At 34.3% G+C, this 23,380-nt stretch overlaps 1 protein-coding gene across 1 annotated transcript in view; it reads right to left on the reverse strand.

The window, feature by feature from the left end:
* The window catches only part of STPG2 (sperm tail PG-rich repeat containing 2), a 411,510-nt gene that overhangs the window by 365,135 nt on the left and 22,995 nt on the right, over positions 1-23,380 (reverse strand). Inside the window, exon 6 of the mRNA XM_032460154.1 lies at positions 21,117-21,228. Coding sequence (XP_032316045.1) covers positions 21,117-21,228 — 112 coding nt within the window. The remainder of the gene's footprint in view (positions 1-21,116; positions 21,229-23,380) is intronic.

A 23,380-nucleotide genomic window follows, 5' to 3' on the forward strand; every position in this document is an offset into this window, starting at 1 on the left:
TTGCAATCCCAAGAGACCCAGGAAATCTTAAATATCATCTTACTACTGACTGAAGAGTGTGGGATGTATCATGGCTCAGTGATTCTATACAGAGAGGTGTGTACTGATCTAAGTTCATGTGTCACAGATTATCAACCAAGAAAGCCCATCACAAATGACAAACGGAGTTGGAAACATTGGAACATAGGTTGGTGAGCTTGTGCTTTGGAAAAGATAAGGTGAAATTTAAGTTCAGTGGACTGTTACATAATCCAACCCTTAAGACATTATGTTCATCTTCAAAACATACAGCCAACAGTGCATAAAAATGGGCCTCAATATTTTCACACTATTTGTGACCTCTGTTCTGACTCTTTGCCTAAACTACCTCTCATTACTATTACCAACCTAATACTGATTTTCCCAGATTCTGAACTATTTCCTTACTTTCCTACCTATAATCTAACCCCATTCTTTAAACCTGATAATCAGCTACCTTTGAATTTTCCCCTGCCTTCTTTATCTACATTTTAGATGCTGCCTTGGTCACTTTTATGTCTGTGCCCTGGCTCTCAAAGGTATTGCCCACTACCAGGTCCCTCAGCTCTGAGAGCAGGACTAAATACGTGGTTGCAAAGTTCTCACAGAGAATGTAAATCTTCTGTAGATTTAAACCCTGATGAAAAGATAACTTTAGAATTTACATGAGCATTTAGGAATACCTTAATTATTGTTTTCCAAATCATTGATATAAATATCACATTGATATAAATTTCCCTTTACTGTGAATAGGTCAAGCAGATCTTTAGCAGAGTTGAATCCTTTTATTCAAAGAAATTCTTGGAAAATATGAACTAACACATTATTATAATAGGAAAAAAATCCAAGACTGACAAGTGGAAACAGATCGCAGGAAGAAATACTGAAAAGCAAAGGTTTATGTTTATTCAATTCAAATGTCTATCAGATTTACCAATTCATTCATCAAATGCACAACATGGTAGGCACTGAATGACTGTTCTAGGAAGTGGGGATACTACAGTGGACAAAAAAAAAAAAACAACTATCTATGCCTTCACAACTTACATTCCAGGAAGCTATATAAATCCTACAATTTACGTACACTATAATGTAATTTACAAACATAATATACGCATTTCCAACGTACACTCCAATGAGTTTTGACAGATCCAAAACTTCTATAACCATCGTCATAATCAAGATAAAGAATATTTCTATCACCACAAAAAGTTTCCCTGTACCACTTCCCAGGCAATCTTCCTACTTCAGGCTACAGGCAACAGCTAATGTGTTTTCTGTTATTATAGACTGAATTTGTCTTTTCTAGAGTTTTATATAAATGGAATCATATAGCATATTTTTTAAGTCAGGTATCTTTTGCTCAGGAGAATATTTCTAAGATTCATCATGAAGCTTTGTGAATGAGTCATTCTATGGGTAGTTCTATTGCTGAATAGTATTATATCGTATAAATATTCACAACTTGTTTTTTCCATTCACCTTCTTATGAATATTTGGGCTGTTTCCAGTTTGGGAAATATTCATAATAATGAATAAAGCTTTTATGAAAATATATATATAAATATTTTGTGAACATATGTTTTCATTTCTCTTACATAAATAATCTAGGAGTTGATTTGTATCATAGGGTGTGTCTATTTTAACTTTACACACAAGAAACTGTCAAAAATTTTCCAAAGTGTGTTATTATTTTACATTCCCAAACAACGTATGAAGAGTTCCAGCTGTTGCACACTGTCCCAGCAGCTGACATTATCAGTCTTTTCAATTTCAGCCATTCAAATGAGGGTACATTGTGGTTTTAGCTTGCATTTCCCTAAGGTCCAATAATTTTAAGCAAATTTCTCATGCTTATTTGTCATTTCCATACCTTCCTTTGGGAAGTGTCAGTTCAAATCTTTTGCTCATTTTTATGAGCCCTTACTTAGTCTTATTGTTATTGGGTTTAAGAGCTCTTTATATATTCCAGATACAATTATTTTGTCAGACAGGTGTGTTGCAAATATTTTCTCCCAGCCTGGGCTTGCCTGTACATCTTCTTGACAGTGACTCAATGAACAGAAGTTTTTAATTTTGATGAAGTCCAATTTATCACTTTTTTTCCTTTATGGTTTATGCTTTTTGTGTCCTGCCTAAAAAATAGTTTCTCATCCCAAAGTTGTAAAGATTTTCTGCCTTATTTTTTCTTCCAGAAGTTTTATAGTTTAGCTTTTACATTTAGGTCTATGATCCATTTACCTCAGCCCAAAGTTAATTTTTTTAAAAAAATGTGGATAGCTAGTTATTCTAGCACCATTCATTGAAAAGACTTTCCAATCTCCTTGAATTATTTTGGCACTTTTGTCAAAAATCAATTGATCACGTATGTGTGGATCTATTTCTGGACTCTCTAATCTTTACTGTTGATCTATATGCCCATTCTATGCTAAAACCGTACTATTTTGATCACTACAACTTTACGGTACATGTTGAAATCATGCAGTGTAACTTTACCAAATTTGTTCTTTTTTTTTTAATATTGCTTTGGCTATTCCAGGTTCCTTCCATTTCTACGTAAATTTTAGAATCAGCTTGTTCATTTTTACAAGAAAACTTCTGTGATTTTGATTGGGTAGATAGTTTTATTGTATTCAACCTGTAGATTAATCTGAGAACAGACATTATGAATAGTAATTAAACCTTCAATCCATAAACATAAGATATTCAATATTTTTTAGGTCTTTTTTAAAATCCTCTCAGTAATGTTTTACAGTTTTAATGTATGTTGTGCTCATATTTTGATAAATTTATTTCTAAGCATTTCATGCTTGGGGGTACTAATTTAAATGATGTTTTTATTTCAATTTTTAATTTTTATTACTAGAATACTGAAATACAGTTAATTTTATGTATTGAATTTGCATTGTGTGATCTTTTAGATTCACTTATTAGTTCTACTAACTTTTTAGGCACTCATAATACTTTATTTTATTATGTTAAAGAAAAAGGGATATAAGGAAATGATTCTGTACTTAGGTTTTTCAAGAGTATTAAAATTATCAAATCAAATTGACCAATCATAATCAATAATCATCACAGTTCTCATGTTCCTTTTATAAAGACTTTGCTCCAGTATAAAGACAGAATATCTTGGGAGCAAGGGTATGCCAATGGTTCAGAAGAACACAGAAAAAATTTAAAACCTGTAAGAACCCAATACATCACTTTGACTAAATTAAGAAGTTTATTAGCAGGGTATAATCCAAAAGAAAAAATTTACATACTTGGACTTTAAATGTGCTATATTTTTAGTCTTACAAAAAATAATAATAAATATTTGAGTATTAAGTATTCAGCGCTATATTAAGTACTATAGTAAAAACATCTCCTTCGCTGTGTAATTCTCACCGAAAAAAAAAAAATGACATACTCCTCATTTTCTAGGAGAACCTTATAACAGCTGAATAATTTTCCCAAGGACCCACAGCTAGCAAACATTAAAGTAGAACTCAAACCCAAGTCTGACGTCCATAAAGTCCACGCTAGTTTTTAGTGTTTGTGACCTTAACCTAAGAAGACTCAGAAAAGGTATTTTTTAAAATATTGAATGCAAGGAAAAACTCTGCTTTTTTTTAATATTAAGAATAACAAGATTTAGCAAATCAAAAAGTCTCTAAGTCCACAATAAAAATAATGTATTTCACTTCATTTTAGAAAGGACCTAATTAAATACATGTCTTCACCGCTATCCAAACTCTCAATACCTGAACACAATTATTTAAATGACTTGCCAAACATCTTACCCAAAGTTCAATACTTAAGAAGAAACTTCTTATAATGAATCTGAAGATGCATGCCAGCAGAAAATGTGCCCTGTACAAATCTGAGCAGAGCGTACAGAGCGGTCTACAGTCCTACCCTAGCTGTTACCCTATGAGATCACTACTATCAAATGCAGTACCCAGATGCACTCATCATTTTCCACCTCCTCCTACCCCTCCCCTGCTCCCTAGCCTTAGCACTTCATTGGTCCTAGATTTTGCTTTCTGCCAGGTGACTGAGGATACAATCAACCCAGACAATTTAGATATTTTAAGTATCTATAACATGTTATTTCATTGTTTATTTACATTACAGAATATGTTTTTTGCAAATTACAAAGTAATATGTGCTACAGAACAGTATCACTGTCTACTACACAAATATACTAATAAGCTCAATAAAATTTTTTAAATTAGGTAACTGGTGTTTTAAATACCTTGCTGAAATCCTTGTGCAATTATTACATAGCTGTTTAAGAGCTCTTGGGGAAACTGACATAGGACTTTGCACAGACTGGTTAAATTATTTTTTTGTCAGTGAAAAATAACAGAACACAGGTTCCTGCTACCCGAATACTTGCTATCCACCATGTTATCAGGAATGGATTAAATTTGGAAAATGAAGTTATGCAAAATAAACAACTATCAGAATAAACAACTCTAAAAAAACTTTCCCATACCTTCCAACTTAAGAATGACTATTACAATTTATATGGAATCTGGACATTTCCAGCTTGCCTTAAAAGTCCTCTATTTCCATCTTCAGGGTTCTCTCAGTACTCATTAAAACAGTCTCACTTAGAATAGTCAGATTAGTCTGCCAGCTACACACACAATATGTTTCCTACTTCTACTCAAAATGTCCTCATCTGCTATTCTACATCAATCTGTTGTCCAATATTTCCTCTAAGAGCTAGCTCAATATAATTTTATCTCTTCTTTCAATAATTCTTTTAATGTACCATGTGTTCAGGATTTAACTTCAATAAGACATAATCCCTCAAGAATGGCATGGTTTGGTGGCAGAAACAGACATGGTAATACAGTATGATAAATGCCATGATAGAGAAATCCATAGATAACCAGGAGCTAAATCTCAAAGAATGAGTGGGAGTCAGGGGTATGAAGAGAAAGGGAGCATTCCAGGAGAAAGGCTACGTTATACAGAGGGAGAGAGGTAGGGGATGAGAATGAAGAATGGCAAATTCAGGGAAATGAAGGCAGTTCAACAGGACTCAAGTCCAGTATGCATATAGAAGAATTATAATATGCGCAGTTGAAGTAGTTGCTAAGGGTCAGATTATAACAGCTTTGTATGTCATGATAAGGAGTATTAAGGCCCATTTCACTCAATATATCCCTGTGTTTCACATATACTCTATTTTTAACCTTCATAGATTTATGTCATTCATTCATTAAGCAAATGTTAGAGGAAGCACCATGTATTTTCTCTAATTGTTTCTGCCACATGATTTATGTCTCCAATTTAAAAAAAAAAAAAAAAAGCCTGTTTTTCATTTGCTTTTAACTTCTGAAGGCCTAAAGCAACTAGTGTAATACTAAGCACACAATACTCACCTCAGTAAATGCTTCCTGAATTTAAACATTAAAAACCTAATTATTATCAGGTTATTTAAAGTCATTAAACTAGCTTTTATCTTGGCAATAATCCTAAAATAGCAAAAGGTAAATAACACATGCAGAGAATTACAGTGTCTCTCCTCCAGAAAAATAAATAAATAATTCAGTAAGAGCCTCCCTTCTCTGCCTTTCATTTTCGGCAAGCTCCCTGAAAGAGCAAACAGTCTATATTCACAGGACCCTCTTCCTTATCACCCATCCATTCCTCAGTCCACTGCCACCTTGCTATCTTCAACCCAGTCCACCAGAAGTGCTTTGCTAAAGGAACCAGTGATCCCAAAATTCTGCAAAGTACAGTGGATCATTTTCACTTCTTATCTTTATTAACTTACCCAAAGTATGTAACAGGTGGCAACTACTTTCTTGAAATACAATCCTCCTTTGGCTCCTGTGAGATCACTCCTTCCCTATTCCACTCCTACCATTTTTAATCCTCCTTGTTCCTTTCCTAGATTCCTCTTCCTCCATTTATCCATCAAATGCTGTCAGTCTCTCTGGTTCAAGCTTTACCATTTTTGGATTATATAACTTAACCCAAAGACTAATTCCTAAACTTCCAGCCCATATTTTTCTCAATATTTTAACTACCTTCAAGACATTTCTGTCTATATAACAAATAGTGCTTAATACAATGTGACTCCCCAGGATTATGCAGGTATGCACACACTGTGGTATGCCATCTATCTCTCAAACTCTCTACAGCACCACTCACATAGTATGCCAAGTGAGAAATCTAGAAATCATCCTCAGTACTTCCTTCCCACTCATCCTCCCACATCAAATTAATCACTAGATAAAGCCAATGCTAATATTCAAATATACGTCATTTCACTATCTTAATACAGGCATCCACTATGTGAATCACTATGTATCACTGCATGACTTCTCCCTCCCTCCCTTTCCCCATATCCCACCCATTTGACTCACAGCTTACTGTCCTATTATTCTGAAACTACAAAACTGTTCATGAATCTTCTGCTTAAAGTATTTATTAATTTACCATCCCCTATTGATTAAAAATAATAACTGATCTTCTCAAATCTTGATGGCTTTCCACATCCTTTTGGCCTATAATATTCTATACCATTTGACAAACACCTATTCAACCCTCAAAACACAACTCAAATATACTTTGGAATTCTTTCCTAGCTTGTGTCATCCCCCAAGAAGAATCAATGACTTTCTATTCTGAAGTCTCACTGTACCTTATTTGGATATCATTGTATAATTGTTTACATATTTGTATCTTCCATCAATATGTGAGTTCCTTGATTCAAAAAACTTTGTACTATATTCATCATCTTTCTAACCACAGCATGGGATAGGTGTTCATTCAATAGTCACTACATGAGTAATAGTAATAGCTGTCACTTACTGAGTATTAACAAATGTCACACACTGTGTTAAGCCGTGTGTGTATGTGTGTGTATATAATCACATTTCATTGGATTCTCACAATAACATTTTGTTATATTTTTGTATATAGTATTATTCATATTTTAGAGATTTAGAAGAAAAATATATAGGTTTAAAATGGCAAAGTAACTTGCCTAAGGTCACAAGACTAGTATGTAATGAAGCAAGAAAGTGTATTGTGATTCCAAAGCCTGAACTCTTTGCCACAAAACTGAATAAATCAAAGAAAGCTTTATTTTATAGTTTTTAAATTTTTACCATGAATATGACTTTAGCATATATAAAACTCACTAATAATACTACAATCTATTTTACAGTTAGACTTGAAGATATCAGATTGTCTTCCAAAGGATATTCAATCAATGTTTAATCAATGAATAAATGTTTCCAACTTCATCCTCACTGCTTTTCTCACACATAATTTTGTCTATTTATATTTTAACGATTTAATCCTTTCATCCCATCTTTCTTAACACCTTTTTTCTTTGAAACCCATAATTTAAAAATTGGAAAAGTTTTATTAGAAAGTAAGAAAAGTGAGCACTTAGATTTCTGGATACAGTAACCATAATTCAAACAATTAACTTGTGTTTGGGGGAGAAAAACATACTGAACTGAGTGCAAGTCTTCCTAAATCTTTGTTTATCCTCAAATTTCCACTCTTTCAAGGTCACCACTACATATTGCTAGCTACAATAAATTGCCAAGTATCTGTTCTAATGCCCACAAATTAAGTTGTTTAATAAATATTAAAGATGAACAATGAAAAATGAAAAAGTGAAATTTTTGCATCAGAAATAATGGAACAATCCACTCATAAGAGAAAATCATTAATAATATGATAGCAGGCTTCAAATAATCACAAAAGACTAAATATTATTACTGCCTTATTAATTTTTTAGCATATTTTTACTAATCTGAAACTACAACATTCTCCTTGAGATCTACTTAATATCTACTGAAGATTAGTAAATTATTTTTAGGTATATACTAATCCAGAGAAAAAGCAAATTTATAAATTGCACCTTCAAAATACAGCTTTTAAAATTCTAACAATTTTGATAAATTTATATACATAAACAAAGAGAAACAAACAGCTCTCTTAGTTTGCAACCAGAACTTAACATTTTAAAATATATAGTTCCAAATTATTTCAATTTGGCAGAACTTCCAAAGAACTAAAACTTCCAATTTAGGTTTGCTCAGGAAAACTACAAGGCAAATTTTCATACCTTACCACATACTTGTGAACCATCTGTTTTAATGAATATGGGAAATAAATGAATAAATAAGGTTTTGTGTCAACAAAGATCCAAAGTATTGGCGCCACCTAGTGAAATTTTACTCCATTTTTTCTTAACTGATCAGAAGTTATTACAACTTCGTAAGTTTTTTCTCACCAAATCAAAGAACTTCAATAGAAATTATCATTAAATATTTTTCTATGTTAAAGACTTCATTAATGTTAAGGACGATACTAAAAATAATTTTAATTGCCAAAGGCAGAACATATTCCTGTGGAAAACATTCAGTTTGAGTAAAAGTTAATGTTTGTGTTTCTTAACAAAAGTTCTCAATAGAGTAAAGTGCCATAATAAATTCAAAATATATATTGTAAGAATACCATGTATACAACAGAATTAAACAGATCTCAGGAATATGATAAATAAAAAACACTATCATTCATATTTATACTCACATTAATATATACTGTATTTTGTTCTACAATTTAAAAAATGCTTAAACCTAAAGACATTGGAGCACTTATTTGTTTAATTTATTGCTTTAAAACTTATCCTCCTAAGATAATATTATAAATGGGATGAAAGAGAAAACATAATGAACTTTTTCTCTAAATTCAAATTTTAAAATAAAACTGCTCATTTCTTCAGATCTGTAATCAATTCATTCAAAAAGCATTATTAAACATTACATATCTCACTGCACTAACTATATGTATACAGAAAAACAAGTAGAATAAAAGATTCTTGTCCTCTAAGAACAATGGTGTAACTGGAGACCTAAGATAGATATATTTTTTTAAAAAAGATTCCATATATAAGAAATAGTGTTCAATCAAATTAATCATAAGAGAAAATCAAATCAAACTTATAAAATTCTTATAAGTCAATAATAAAAAAAAATACTCCAATTTTAAAATGTGCAAAAGATCTCTAAACATCATTAGTTTTCAGGAAATGCAAAACAAAACCACAATAAATTATCACTTCACACCCACTAGGATGGCTATAATTAAAAAGATAATAGCAAGTGTTGCAATGATTTAGAGAAATTAGAACCTTCATACTTTGGTGATTATAATGTAAAACAGTGCAGCTGCTTTGCAGAACAGTTCCACAAAAAAAGTCAAACTTGTAATATTATACAGCAACTCCACTCCTACCCAAGATAAATGAAAACATATGTCCACACACAGCCTTGTACACCAATGTTTATAGCATTATTACTATGCTCATTTTTCTTATGCTTTCTTTTAGCATATTTTTATACTTATTTTTATTCTTAGCCAAAAAGTAGATATGACTCAAATGTGCACCAACTGAGGAATGGATAAACAAAATGTGGTAGAACCATACAATGGAATATTATTCAGCCATAAAAAGAAATATTGATACATGCTACAACATGGAAAACATTATGCCAAGTGAAAGAAGCCAGTCACCAAAAGACAATGATCCCATATATGTGAAATATCCAGATAGGTAAATCTACAGAGAAAGAAAGTAAATTGATTGCATAGAGCTAGGAGAATTGGGGGTAAATGGAAATGACTGCTAACTGGGGTGAGTTAAATATTCTAAAATTGATGTGGTGATGGTTGTACAACACTGCAAATATATTAAAACATCAAATTATATACTTTAAATGGATGAATTATATTGTAGGTCAATTATATCTCAATAAAACTATTTTTTCAACAAAGCAAACTTCTAAATTAAAATGAAGTGTATTTTGAGGTTAAGGCAAGATGATAGAGTACAAAAACCCCAAACTAGCTTCCTCTCATGAGCACACTAAAAGCACAACTATCTGTAGAACAACCATTGAGGAAAAAGAATGGAACACACCAGAAAAAAAATACTGTACAACTAAAGACATAAGGAAGAAACCATAAGATGGGTAGGAGGTACAGACTTGCAATATAATCAAATCCCATACTCACAGGTGGACAGCTCACAAACTGGAGAATAATTATACTGTAGAGGTTCTTCCACAGGAGTGAGAGTTCTAAGCCCCACATCGAACTCATCAGTTCAGGGGTCCCCTGCACCAGGAAGACAATCCCCCAGAGCATTTGGCTCTGAAGACCAGCTGAGCTTAGTTTTGGAGGCCACAGGACTAGGGAAATAGAGACTTCACTGTTAAGGACTAACATAAAATCTCATGCACACCAGCAACCAGGGAAAAAGCAATGTGAGCCTGAGCAAGACTTACCTGCTGATCTTGAAGAGTCTTCTGGGGAGGTGGGAGCCAGCTGCAGCTCACTCGGGGTACACAGACATGGGGGGGTAGCCATATTTAGGAATATTATACCACATGAACACTGCTGCTGGTGGTTGCCATCTTAGATCATTAGCACCAAGACCTGGCCCTACCCAATATCCTGTAGGCAACAGTACTGAGATACCTCAGGCCAAGTAACTAACTGGGCAGGGACACAGCCCCACCCATCAGCAGACAGGCTGCTTCAAGACTACCTGAGCCCACAATCACCTCTAGACATGCTCCTAGACACGGCCTTACCCAACAGATGGTCAAGACTCAACTCCACCCACCAGGGGGCAGATACCAGATGCAGGAAAACTATGATCCCGCGCCTATGGATCCAGCCCACCACAACAGGCCAGGCTCTATGCTGGAACCAGCTGGGCCCTGGCCATGTTCATCAGAAAGTCAATGCAAGCTTCAGGACACCCTGGACCACATACCCAACTGTGTCTCTGTGTCTGGAACTGGCTCCACCAACCACCAATGATCTGAAATGAGCTCTAGGCTCCCTGGGCCTTGTAGGCAGAATCCATGAAACAGCTCTGCCTGCCAGTGGACAAGCACTAACCATAGGACCTGGCTTCACCCACCAGTGGGCGGGCAACAGCCCTGGAGTGCTCAGGACCCTGACTCCAGCCACCAGTGAGCAAGCACTAGCTGCAGGACCTCCTATGGTTCTACAGCCAACCATTTTGTGACCAAGCCCTATTAAACAAGAACAAGTAGCATCTGCACAAGGCAGAACCTGGCAAACAACTGGACTAGGGGCCAATCAAGCTATCAGACCAGCCACATAATCAGCCCACCACAACAGAAGGATCCATGCAGCCCTCTTAGGGGGAACCCTTAGAGCATGTAACTTTGGTGATGAGAAGGTACTGCTGGGACAAATAGGATGGCTCCTACAGAAGGTCACATCAACAAGGTAGAAAAAGCAATTAACCTACCACATACAGAAAAAAAAAAAAAAAAAAAAGAGCAACATAGACAAGATGAGCTGGTAGAGGAACACTTTCCAGATGAAGGAACAAGATAAAACCCCAGAAGAAGAACTAAGTGAAGTGGAGATAAGCAATCTACCTGAGAAGGAGTTCAGAGGAACAATCATAAAGATGATCAAAGAACTTGGGAGAGGAATGAATGCACAGAACAAGAAGTTACAATTCTTAACAAAGAGTTAAAGAACAACCAAACAGAAATGAAGAATACAATAACTGAAATGAAAAATACACTAGAAGGAATTTATAGTAGATTAAATGATACACAGAAATGGATCAGAGAGCTGAAGACAGAGTAGTGGAAATCACTGCCACTGAACAGAAAAAGAAAAAAGAATGAAAAGTTATAAGGACAGTTTAAGAAACCTCTGGGACAACATCAATCACACTAATTCACATTACAGAGGTCCCAGAAAGAGAAGAGAGAAAGGCTCTAATAAAATATTCAAAGAAATAATAGCTGAAAACTTCCCTAACCTGAGAGAGGAAACAAATATCCAAGTCCAGGAAGCACAGAGAGCCCCATGCAGGGTTAACCCAAAGAGGAAGACACAAAGAAGCATTCTAATTAAAATGACAAAAATTAAAGATAAACAGAGAATATTAAAGGCATCAAGGGCATCAAGGGAAAGGCAACAAATAACATATATAACAAATAAATAACATAACATAAGGCTATCAGCTGATTTTTCAGCAGAAACCCTGCAAGCCAGAAGGGAATGGCATCATATATTTAAAGTGATCAAAGTGAAAAACCTACAACAGAGAATACTCTACCCAGAAAGGCTCTCATTCAGATTTGATAGATAAATCTAAAGCTTTACAGATAAGCAAAAGCTGAAAGAGTTTAGCACTAACAAATCAGCTTTACAAGAAACGTCAAAGGAATTTTTCTAGGTTGAAAAGAGAAGGCCACAACTAAAGACAAGGAAATTACAAAATGAAAAAGCTCATCCATAAAGGCAAGTATACAGTAAAGGTAGGAAATCATCCACACATAGAAAGCTGGTAGGGAGGTTAAAAGACAAAAGTAGTAAAAATCATCCATATTCACAATTAGCAGTTAAGGGATACACAAAACAATTATATAGAAAATAGAATACAAAAAACAGTAATTATGAGGGAAGAAGAATACAAATGCAGGATTGTTACGTGTTTGAAATTAAAAGATCAGCAACTTAAAACAATCACATACATATATATAGACTGCTATACAAAACCTCATGGTAATCACAAACCAAAAATCTACAATAGATGCACACACACACACACACAAAAGGAATCCAAACCTAACACTAAAGATAATCATCAATTCACAAATGAAGAGAACCAAAGAAGAAAGGGGAGGAAAAAAGACCTACAAAAACAAATTCAAAACAATTAACAAAATGTCAATAAGAACATACATATCAATAATAACCTTAAATGCAAATGGCCTAAATGCTCCAACCAAAAGACACAGGCTGGCTGATACAAAAACAAAGCCCCTATATATGTTGCCTATAAGAGACTCATTTCCCATCTAGAGACACATACGGACTGAAAGTGAAGGGATAGAAAAAGGTGTTCATGTAAATGGAAATCAAAAGAAAGCCAGTGTAGCAATACTTCTATCATACAAAATAGACTTTAAAATAAAGACTGTTACAAGAGAAAAAGGACACTACATAATGATCAGGTGATTAATCCAAGAAGATATAACAACATATATGCACCCAACATAAGAGCACCTAAAAATATAGGACAAACATTAACAGACACAAAAGAGAAATTGACAGTTAATACGCTAATAGTGGAGGATCTTAACACCCCACTTACAATAATGGACAGATCATCCAGACTGAAAATCAGTAAGGAAGCATGGGCCTTAAATGACATATTAGACAAAATGGACTTAATTGGTATTTATAGACCACTCCACCCCAAAGCAGCAAAATACATATTCTTTACAAGGGACTGTAAAAAACACAAATATGTGGAGGTTAAACAAGATAATAACTAAAGAACCACTGAATCAATGAATACATTAAAGAGAAAATCAAAAAACATGTGGAGACAAATGAAAACAAAAACACAATGATTCAAAACCTCTGGGACACAGCAAGAATGGTTCTAAGAGGAAAGTTTATAACAATACAAGTTTACCTCAGGAAACATGAAAAATCTCAATTAAACAACCTAACTTACACCTATAGCAACTACAGAAAGAACAAAACCCAAAGTTAGCAGAAGGAAAGAAATAAAGATCAGAGAAGAAATAAATGAAAGAGACTTTAAAAAAAACAGAAAACATCAATCAATCAAGAAACTAAAAGCTGGTTCTTTGAAAAGATAAACAAAATTGATAAACCTTTAGCCATACTTATCAAGAAAAAAAGGGAAAGAGCCCAAATCAATAAAATCAAAAGTGAAAAAGAAGTTACAACCGACACCGCAAAAATACAAAGGATCATGAGAGACTATGAACAACTATACACCAATAAAATGGACAATCTAGAAAAAATGGACAAATTATTAGAAAGGTACAATCTCCCAAGCCTGAATCAGGAAGAAATAGAAAATATGAACAGACCAATTACCAGTACTGAAATTGAATCAGTAATTTAAAAACTCTCAAGAAACAAAAGTCCAGGACCAGATAGCTTCACAGTCAAATTCCACCAAACATTTAGAGAAGAGTTAACACCTAGCCTTCTGAAATTATTCCAAAAAACTGCAGAAGAAGCAATACTTCTGAACTCATTCTGTGAGGCCACCATCACCTTGATACCAAAACCAGACAAAGATATGCCAAAAAATGAAAATTATAAGCCAATGTCACTTATGAACATCTATGCAAAAATCCTCAACAAAATACTAGCAAAGCAAAGCCAACAATATATTTAAAAGATCATACACTATGATCAAGTAGGATATATCCCAGGGATGCAAGGATTTCTCAGTATCTGCAAATCAATCAGCATAATACACCACATTAACAAATTGAAGAATAAAAACCATATGATCATCTCAATAGATGCAGAAAAAGCTTTCAATAAAATCAACATCCATTTATGATAAAAAAAAAAAAACTCTCCAGAAAGTGGTACAGAGGGAAAATATCTCAACACACAGCTAACACCATATTCAACAGTGAAAAGCTGAAAGTATTCCCTCCAAGAGAAGGAATAAGAAAAGGATGCCCATCTCTCCACTTGTATTCAATATAGTTTTGCAAGTCCTAGCCACAGAAATAGAGAAGAAAAAGAATTAAAAGGAATCCAAAGTGGAAAGGAAAAAATAAAACTGTCACAGTTTGCAAATGACATACTATTCACAGAAAATCCTAAAGATGCAACCAGAAAACTTCTACAGCTCATCAATGAACTCAGCAAAGTTACAGAATACAAAATTAATATACAGAAATCTTTGCATTTCTACACACTAATAACAAACTTTCAGAGAAATTAAGGAAATAATCCCATTCACCACTGCATCAAAAAGAATAAAATACCTAGGATTAAACCTACCAAAGGAGGCAAAGGACCTCTACTCTGAAAACTAACACTGATGAAAGAAACTGAAGACAGCAACAGATGAGAAAATACATTGTGTTCCTGAATTGGAAGAATCAATATTGTTAAAATGACCACACTACACAAGGCAGTCTAGAGGTTCAATGCAATCCCTATCAAAATACAAAGAGCATTTTTCACAAAACAAGAACAAATAATTTTAAAATTTGTATAGAAACACAAGACTCTAAATATCCCAAACAATCTTGAGAAAGAACAGAGCTGGAGAAATCATGCTCCCTGACTTCAGACTATACTACAGAGCTTCAGTAATCAGGGGGGAGGGTATAGCTCAGTGGTGGAGTGCACGCTTAGCACACATGAGGCCCTGGGTTCAATCCTCAGTACCTCCATTAAAAAATAATTAATTACTAAACCTAATTACATCCCTCACCCCCCAGAAAAGCTACAGCAATCAAAACAGTATGGTACTGACATAAAAACAGGGACTTAGATCAAGAGAATAGGATAGAGAGCCCAGAAATAAACCCACACACATATGGTAAATTAATCTACAACAAAGGAGGCGAGAATATACAATGGAGACACGACAGTCTCTTCAACAAGTTGAGCTGGGAAAACTGGACTGCTACAGAAAAAGAACCTGTAATTACAATCCTGTAGTTAAAACCTTCCACTTTAACTTGATAACAACTTAATTCCAATCACATAGAAAAACACTAACCTTTTCCTACCCCCACATACACATATATTTTGTGTTCTTGTAGAGAGTTTGCTCCTTTTTATATTGCATACAATTAAAAAATACATTTACCTATTGACTTTTAGGGTTAAAATAATTTATGCACATCTTTACTGTGTTACATTAATCTGTATATGGTTATACACTTTACCCGACAGATTTAAATTTTCACATTGCTGTTCAGCATGTTTCTATCATAATTTGAAAAAAAAAAAATCCCTTAAGCACATCTTATATCTCTCCATTTCTAAAGAATAATATTTCCAGGTATAGTATTCTTATTTGGCAGGTGTTTTCCTTTCAGTACTTTGAGTATGTCTTCCCACTCTCTATAAGCCTCAAGGTATTTGCTGAGAAACGCACTTATATTTCTTATGGAGGAAGGTGGGGAGGGAGGGAGGAATTCCTTATAAGTGATGAGCTGTAGTTCTCTTGCTGCATTTAAAATTCTTTGTCATTGACTTTTCATAATTTGATTATAATGTATCTCAGTATAATATTTCTTTCAGGACCTTTGAGCTTCATAAATATGCATGTCCTTCCTTTCCTAAATGATTTGGGAAGTTTTCAGCCATTATTTCTTTCTGCCCCTTTCTCTCTCTACGACCTTCTGAGACTCCCAAAATGTGTACATTGACTCTCTAACAGTGTCCCGTAAATCCTGCAGGCTTTCTTCACTAATTTTCATTCTTTTACCTTTTTTCTCTTCTTCATTTCAAATGACCTCTCTTCAAGTTCACAGATTCCATCTTAGACATGAATAGGTCTATTACTGAAGTTCCCTACTGCATTATTCATTTCTCATTGTTTTTTTCAGCTCCAGAATTTGTTTGGTTCTTTATGATTTCCACCTTCGTTAAACTTCTCATTTTATTCATGTATTGTTACCCTGATTTTGTTGAGCTGTATATCTTTGTTATCTTGTATTAAGGAAACTCTGTGAGCTACAAGTTTTGAATTCATTGACAGGCAATTAGTAGACCTCCATTTTGAGGGGGCCGGTTACTAGAAAATTATTCTTATCCTTCGGTGTTGTCCTGTTTTTTTGTTTGTTTCCTGTAGCTTTGTTGATGTCTCATATTTGAGGGAGCAGTCACTTCTTCCAGACATTATGGGCTGGCTTCAGTGAGGAAAATACCTATGGATGGTTGTGAGGGCACCAGCTAGGTGGGGTGTGGTGGCTCCTGCTCCAGGGGACCAGAGCAGAGGTTCCAATTTCAAAAAGATATACACTCCAAGAAAAAGAATACCCTCCATGAAAGTCCAATACTTGAGGTAAATGTCATCCAAGACCGTAGGGTTCTTTGTCAGCCAAGGCTGCAGGTACCCACAGCACCTGGATGTGGTGCTGCATCAAAGGCTGTTGGGATCCTCAATGTCAAAGGCTACTGCAGTATTCCTCAGCAAAGTCTCCCCAGGGGTATGTCATGGCCAAAGGGATCCCTCATGGAGTTGGTCTGGTGCAGGAGCATACTTACTGCAGTGGTGGTGATGCCAGTGTCTGAGATGTGGACCCACAGAGAACTGCCACAGAGCCAGGGTCTTGGTTGTGTGCATGGCTGTGAAAGGTGGGTAGTGGCTAGAGCCCTGGGGGGGATAAGGGAGATTGTGGCAGCTCCTTCTCCAAGAGAGACACAGTGGCATGAAATCCAGGTAGCTCCATCAGCTGGCTTAAGCATTGATGAACACTGAGAGTATCCTCCCTAGTGAAAGTTTCAGATGTCCGTGGTAATGACAAGGGCTGCCAGGTTCTGCCTGCTCTCCTTTCCCACCTTGGGGGAGGTCTCACTGATAGGATCCTTCTTGACAATGAACTGTGATGGACTGAAGGATGAGGTGACATAGGTTAAATGCCTCCTACAATTTTCTATGTAATCATCCTTAGTTTTTGAGCTCCTTGGGGTTTCTATAGCTTCTTCACTATAGTCCAGAGCTTCCCCAGAGCTGTTTTCATCAGTATACAGTTGTTTATTGAGTGCTATTTTTTTTGTGGGGAGAGAACAATGTTGGGACTCTGAGTTCACCATATCATTGATGTTCCTTCTAGAAAATATTTTACATTTAAAAAACTTGTTTCCCAAATTTGAGTTTCCAGTTCCACATGTAAGAAACCTGAATGTTGCCACTCCTCCCTAATAAGTAAAAACCTGAACAGAATGAAAAATCAAACTCTTCTTGGATCCATGAGACAGCAGAGAACTCAGGGCAAATGGCTGTCCCCAAAATCGGAGAGACAGACAAACACAAGGAGTCATAGCTTACCAGAGTAGAAACTTCCTACCCTGGCACTGTGGGAACCAGTGCCAGGGTAAGAAAATCTGAACTGTAACTGATGAATTGCTGCAAGCTTAGTGCAGACAAGCCTGAAAGTTAAAAACTCCAGGACCTTAGTCGTAGAGGAGGACCCCACAATTCTGATTTACCTCCAGGAGCTCTACTAGGTTCTCACAGTAAATATTAGAGTAAAATTCCCTTATCCTTCTGGCAGAGTTAGAGGGAAAGGAACCATTCTGAAATAAACCAGAGCACTGTTTTTCTTAACAATGCCTACTCTGAGGAGAATCTAATTAACCGCAGCCTAAACTGCTGGAACATTCTTAGTATCTAATAGACCTTGGGGAAGGAAAACACTCTTGTCAATCCTAGCTTTCCACAAAGATAAAGGCAATACCTAACTCCAGCCCACACCAGCCACCCTATGCCAACTAAGGGAGAAAAAAGGAAAAAAAAAAAAAAAAACTGAGAAAACACTTTTGATGCTCACAGTCCAGAGGCATGGGCTCACGAAAACACTGAGAGCTAGTCATAGGATTATAGCTCTTCCAGACCACATTACTAAAGGCATATTTTCAACAGTTCCTCTACCTGATAAATCCTATCAAGTGCTAGAGACTGAATGTTTACGTTCCTCCAACATACATGTTTAAACCTATTGCCCCAATGTGATGGTATCTGAAGGTGGTGCCTCTGGGATGTGATTAACTCATGAGGGCAGAGTTCTCATTAACAAAATTAATGCCTTTATTTAAAAAAATTAACAAAAACACCCAGGAGAGTTCCCTTGACCCTTCCACTATTCAAAAAAACAGCAAAAAAAAAAAAAAAAAAAGATGACCGTCTATGACCAGGAAGCAGGCCTTCAACAGATAATGAATCTGCTGGTCCCTTGATCTTGGACCTCCCAGCCTCACAGAACTATAAGGAATAAATTTGTCTTTTTTAAAAGCCAACTAGTCTATAGTATTCTGTTATAGCCACCCAAGCTAAGACACCCAGTTATCAAGAAAAAATTACAGCAAATATTAGAAAGCAAAAAACACCATTAGAAGACACAGTAAACAACAGAACTAGGAACCAGGCACTGCAGAAGAGTGCAATCAATTAGATCAGGAATTTAAAATATGTATATTAATATTCTAAGGGCTCTAATGGGTAAAAAAAAAAAAAAAGTGCAAGAACAGATGAGCAATATAACCAGAGAGATGGAAGTTCTAAAAATAAATAAATAAAAAGAAAAATAAATGCTAGAGATCAAAAACATCATGACAGAAATGAAAATGAAGAATGCCTTTATAGGTTTATTAGTAGACACAGCTGAAAAAAGAATCTCTAGCCTTGAGAATATATCAATAGAAACCTCCAAAACTGAAAAGCAAAGAGAACAAAGACAGAAAAAAATCAAAACAGAATATCTAAAGACTAAGTGACAACTACGAAAGGTGTTATATATGCATAATGGGAATATCAGAAAGGAAAGAAAGAACCAGAAGAAATGTTTGAGAAAATAATTACTGACAATTTCCCCAAGTTAATGTCAAATAACAAACCACAGATCCAGGAAGGTCGGATAACACCAATGCCTCCAAAATAAGGATAACTGTAAAAAAAAAAAAACTACACTAGGGTATCATCTTCAAAATACAGAAAATAAAAGATTAAAAAAAAATTCTGGAAGAAGCCAGAGGGAAAAAAACACCTTCCATAAGGAGAAACAAAGAATTACATCTGACTTCTCCAAAGAAATTCTACAAGCAAAAAAAGAGTAGAATAAAATATTTAAAGTGTTGAGAGAAAAAAACCAACCTAGAATCCTATACCATGTAAAATTATCTTTTAAAAGTGAGAGATATACTTTCTTAAACAAATAAAACAAAATTAAATTTGTTGCCAGTAGACCTGCTAACAAGAAACGTTGTTTCTTAAAAAAGAGGAAAATAATATTAGTCAGAAATTCAAATTTGCATAAAAGGAAGAGTAAATAATTAGTAACCTTCCAAAACAAATGCACCAGACCCTGATGGGTTCACCGGGTGAATTCTACCAAACATTTAAGGAAAACATTTAAGGAGATTATAGTTCTCCATAATATCTTTTAGAGGGAATACTTCCTAACTCATTCTGAGGCCAGCATTACCCTAATACTAAAATCAGACAAAGACACCACAAGAAAACTGCAGACCATTATCTCATGATTCTAAATTAACACATTTTATCCTGTTTGAGATTGTAATTGTTAGTCCATGAAAATAATTGTATTATATTACTCTGTTATTGTATCTTTTTCTAATACTTCTATAAGTAATATTTTTCCTTGCTGACTGATAATTCAGGGGAAGATCAAGAAAATGAAGTACAGAGAAAATTCTTATTGTAATACTTATTTTTCAGCTGATAATCATTTATCCTTACTCTAAATGGATTTACTTTAAAATTTGTATCCTATAATTTTTACTTATAATCTTCAAGTTTTTAAATTTAAATATAACAATATACTAGAGGAAAAAAATTCCAAAGTGTTTCTGCTTGTTTTTTTTTCCTTTTGCCTACAAGTTCCAAATGATGAAACTGAAACATAGCTGTAATAAAATATGCAATGGTATTTAAGGTTTTACATTAATAAATATATACTATCTAACAATGAAGATAAAAATCTTACTATGTACTAATTGGACTACACCAAGAATATTATTCTTAGATCTCAACATCATATTTTTTAAAGAGAGAAAGATTCAAAAACTGAAGAAAATCCCTAGATAACGTCAAAAGAAAATAAGTTATCTTAAGTTAAATAATAATAATAGTCAAAGATATTTAGAACATTTATCCTCACTAAAGATTTAAAGGGAGATTGAAAAGAAGTCTTAAGAAAAGGGGAGAATAAGTAGATAGCAAGCAGGTAAGTTTAGGTCAGTTTAAGAAGGAAATTGTAAAAAATAGAGTTGTCTGCAACTGCATCAAGAAACCTTAGGGGTATTGAGTTCTTTATCACAAGAGGTGTTCAAGACAGAGATGGTGAGTGATCACTTGAAGATTTAAAATACAGTTCGTCAGTTCCATCCGCAATATTCTTTGAGTGACAACTACCCACCAGGCACAGTATATCCAAGAGTACTCTAACTTCATGATAGTAAGACATACGATTCAATGACCTTAAAATCTAAAAAGTAGATGAAGTAGCTATTTTTCAACTTACTTTTTTTTCCTCCTGCTGTATTATTACTTCATAAAGTCGTGGAAGATTTAAGCAATAATTTTGCTGTTGATCTTTCTTGATGTTAATGTTTTCATAATGTGGTGCTTTTTTCCTTTGGAAAAATTAGAAAGAAATTTATTCTCAATTTCAAATACATAAATGTTTATATAAGCTAAGGGAATATTTTTACACCAACATTTCCTGATTAAAAAGTATTCAACAATAAGATCATCTGGGTGTGTTTGGCCAATATATTCTAAATTTTGTAAAATGTATACATTTATGTTAGTTCTGCATTTTCCAATTCAGAGCATTATAATATAATAATGATTCCAAAAAGAAAATAAAATGTGAAATTTATGTCATGAATTTAAATAAAAAGCTACCAAAGTTTCCTGTTTATTTTATTTACCATAAAGTCTTTAAAATTTCCAATCACTTGGTATTTCAACTATTCACTAAAATAAAGGGAAAACAGTTAACGCTATTTATATCATAAAACAATCAGGAAAAGGGCATAAAGAAAGATCTTTGAAAATGAAAGAGAAGCTATTTTCACTGAAATTTACACCATCCCAATTAAGAATAAGAAACTAAGCAACAAGTAACAGCCCAAGAATTGGAGTCAGATAGCCTGATATGAATCCTAACATTGCTATCTACTAGCTGTATGACCTTACACAAATCATCTAACTTCTCTAAATTTCAGATTTGACTCTTCACCTGTAATTGGAAATAGTAATAACCCACCCTCATGGTTGTAATGACTACAGTGGACGATACATGTGAAGTGTTTAGTGCCATACATAGCCCACAGTAAGGACAAACAATAATGGTTAGTTATTATTATTATAAGAATATATTTAAATAGGCTACGCCAACTATAATACTAGTTTTTTCTAGTTCTGAAACAAAATTTTGGAAAAAATGTCATATTAAACATTTCCAATGAACTATACTGAACACAAGCAGAATAAAAATTGATAGTAGAAATGTGACAATGAATATATGTATGTTCATGTATAACTGAAAAATTGTGCTCTACACTGGAATTTGACACAGAATTGTAAAATGACTATAACTCAATAAAAAAAAAGTTTAAAAAAAAAGAGGGAGAGAAAAAATTTGATAGTAGAAAAACAGAACCAAATGCTTCAGTTACATAATTGCCATTTTTTTTTAGACACTACTATGATTTAAATATGCATTTAACATCTCCGTTCACTGTCAAATGCTGACTTCACTGATTTTCTTGCACAAAATTCAACAAATGAGTTTATTTTCAAAACCTCAGTTTTAGGGATAAAAAAATGTATATTTAGGATATCAGAAGGGTCACATATCATTGAGGCCTGTGTTTTCCCAAAAAGAAACCTATAAACTCATTCTTCCATTTGGAGTAGCTAATTATCTCAATTTTTATACCATATCAAATCTTTCAGAATAATTATGATTCAATCAATTTTTTTTAAAAGTCAAAAAAAAAAAAAGATAGAAAATATCAACTGCCAGAAGGAACCAAGACTAGTCCAAATAAAAGATACAGTGAAGGCAGCAAAACCCAAGAGCAGACAAATTATGGAAATGGTGAACTATCTGAAGCAGTTTAGAATGCAGTCTATATGGATAAAATCCTTTAAGTAACAGTGAAAATACCAACAGAAGAAAGGAAACAAGGGAAAAAACAAAGATCAAAGAGAGAATAACATTTAAAAAGTAGGAGGAGAATGGGAGTGGGACATGGTTGGAGAAGCAAAAAGGACGGTTAGGAAAAAACTATCAAGGAAAATCAGAGCAGGCAGGCAGGCAGGCAGGCAGATAGACACACAGACAGACAGACAGACAAGCAAACAGCCAAACTGGAAAAGGAAAATGATAAAACACTAAATAATAAAAGCATCAGGACAAGGCGATAAGCAGAGTTAGAGCATTTGACACTTTGTTTTATTTGGCAGAATAACAAAGATTAAATTTAGATCCCATTAAGCTACATATACATCTAAAATTTCTAATGTAACTACTAAAAAAAACAAAAAACAGTATATTTCCCATATTAGGAGAGTGAAAAAATGAAAAGGACAATAGCATATTGTATAAATTCCCAAAAACAAAGACCATGTTTTATTCTTTTTATTCTCAGTTACTAAGTTTATTACTAGGACACAGCAAGAATTCAAACAGTGTTAATTCAATGAATGCATAGTAGCAAGGGGAGTTTAAGCAAGAGCCTCAGCTAGGTCCACTGCTGGTATACAGATGCGTCT

Source organism: Camelus ferus, chromosome 2 (genome assembly GCF_009834535.1).
Source record: "Camelus ferus isolate YT-003-E chromosome 2, BCGSAC_Cfer_1.0, whole genome shotgun sequence".
Taxonomy (NCBI): Eukaryota; Metazoa; Chordata; class Mammalia; order Artiodactyla; family Camelidae; genus Camelus; species Camelus ferus.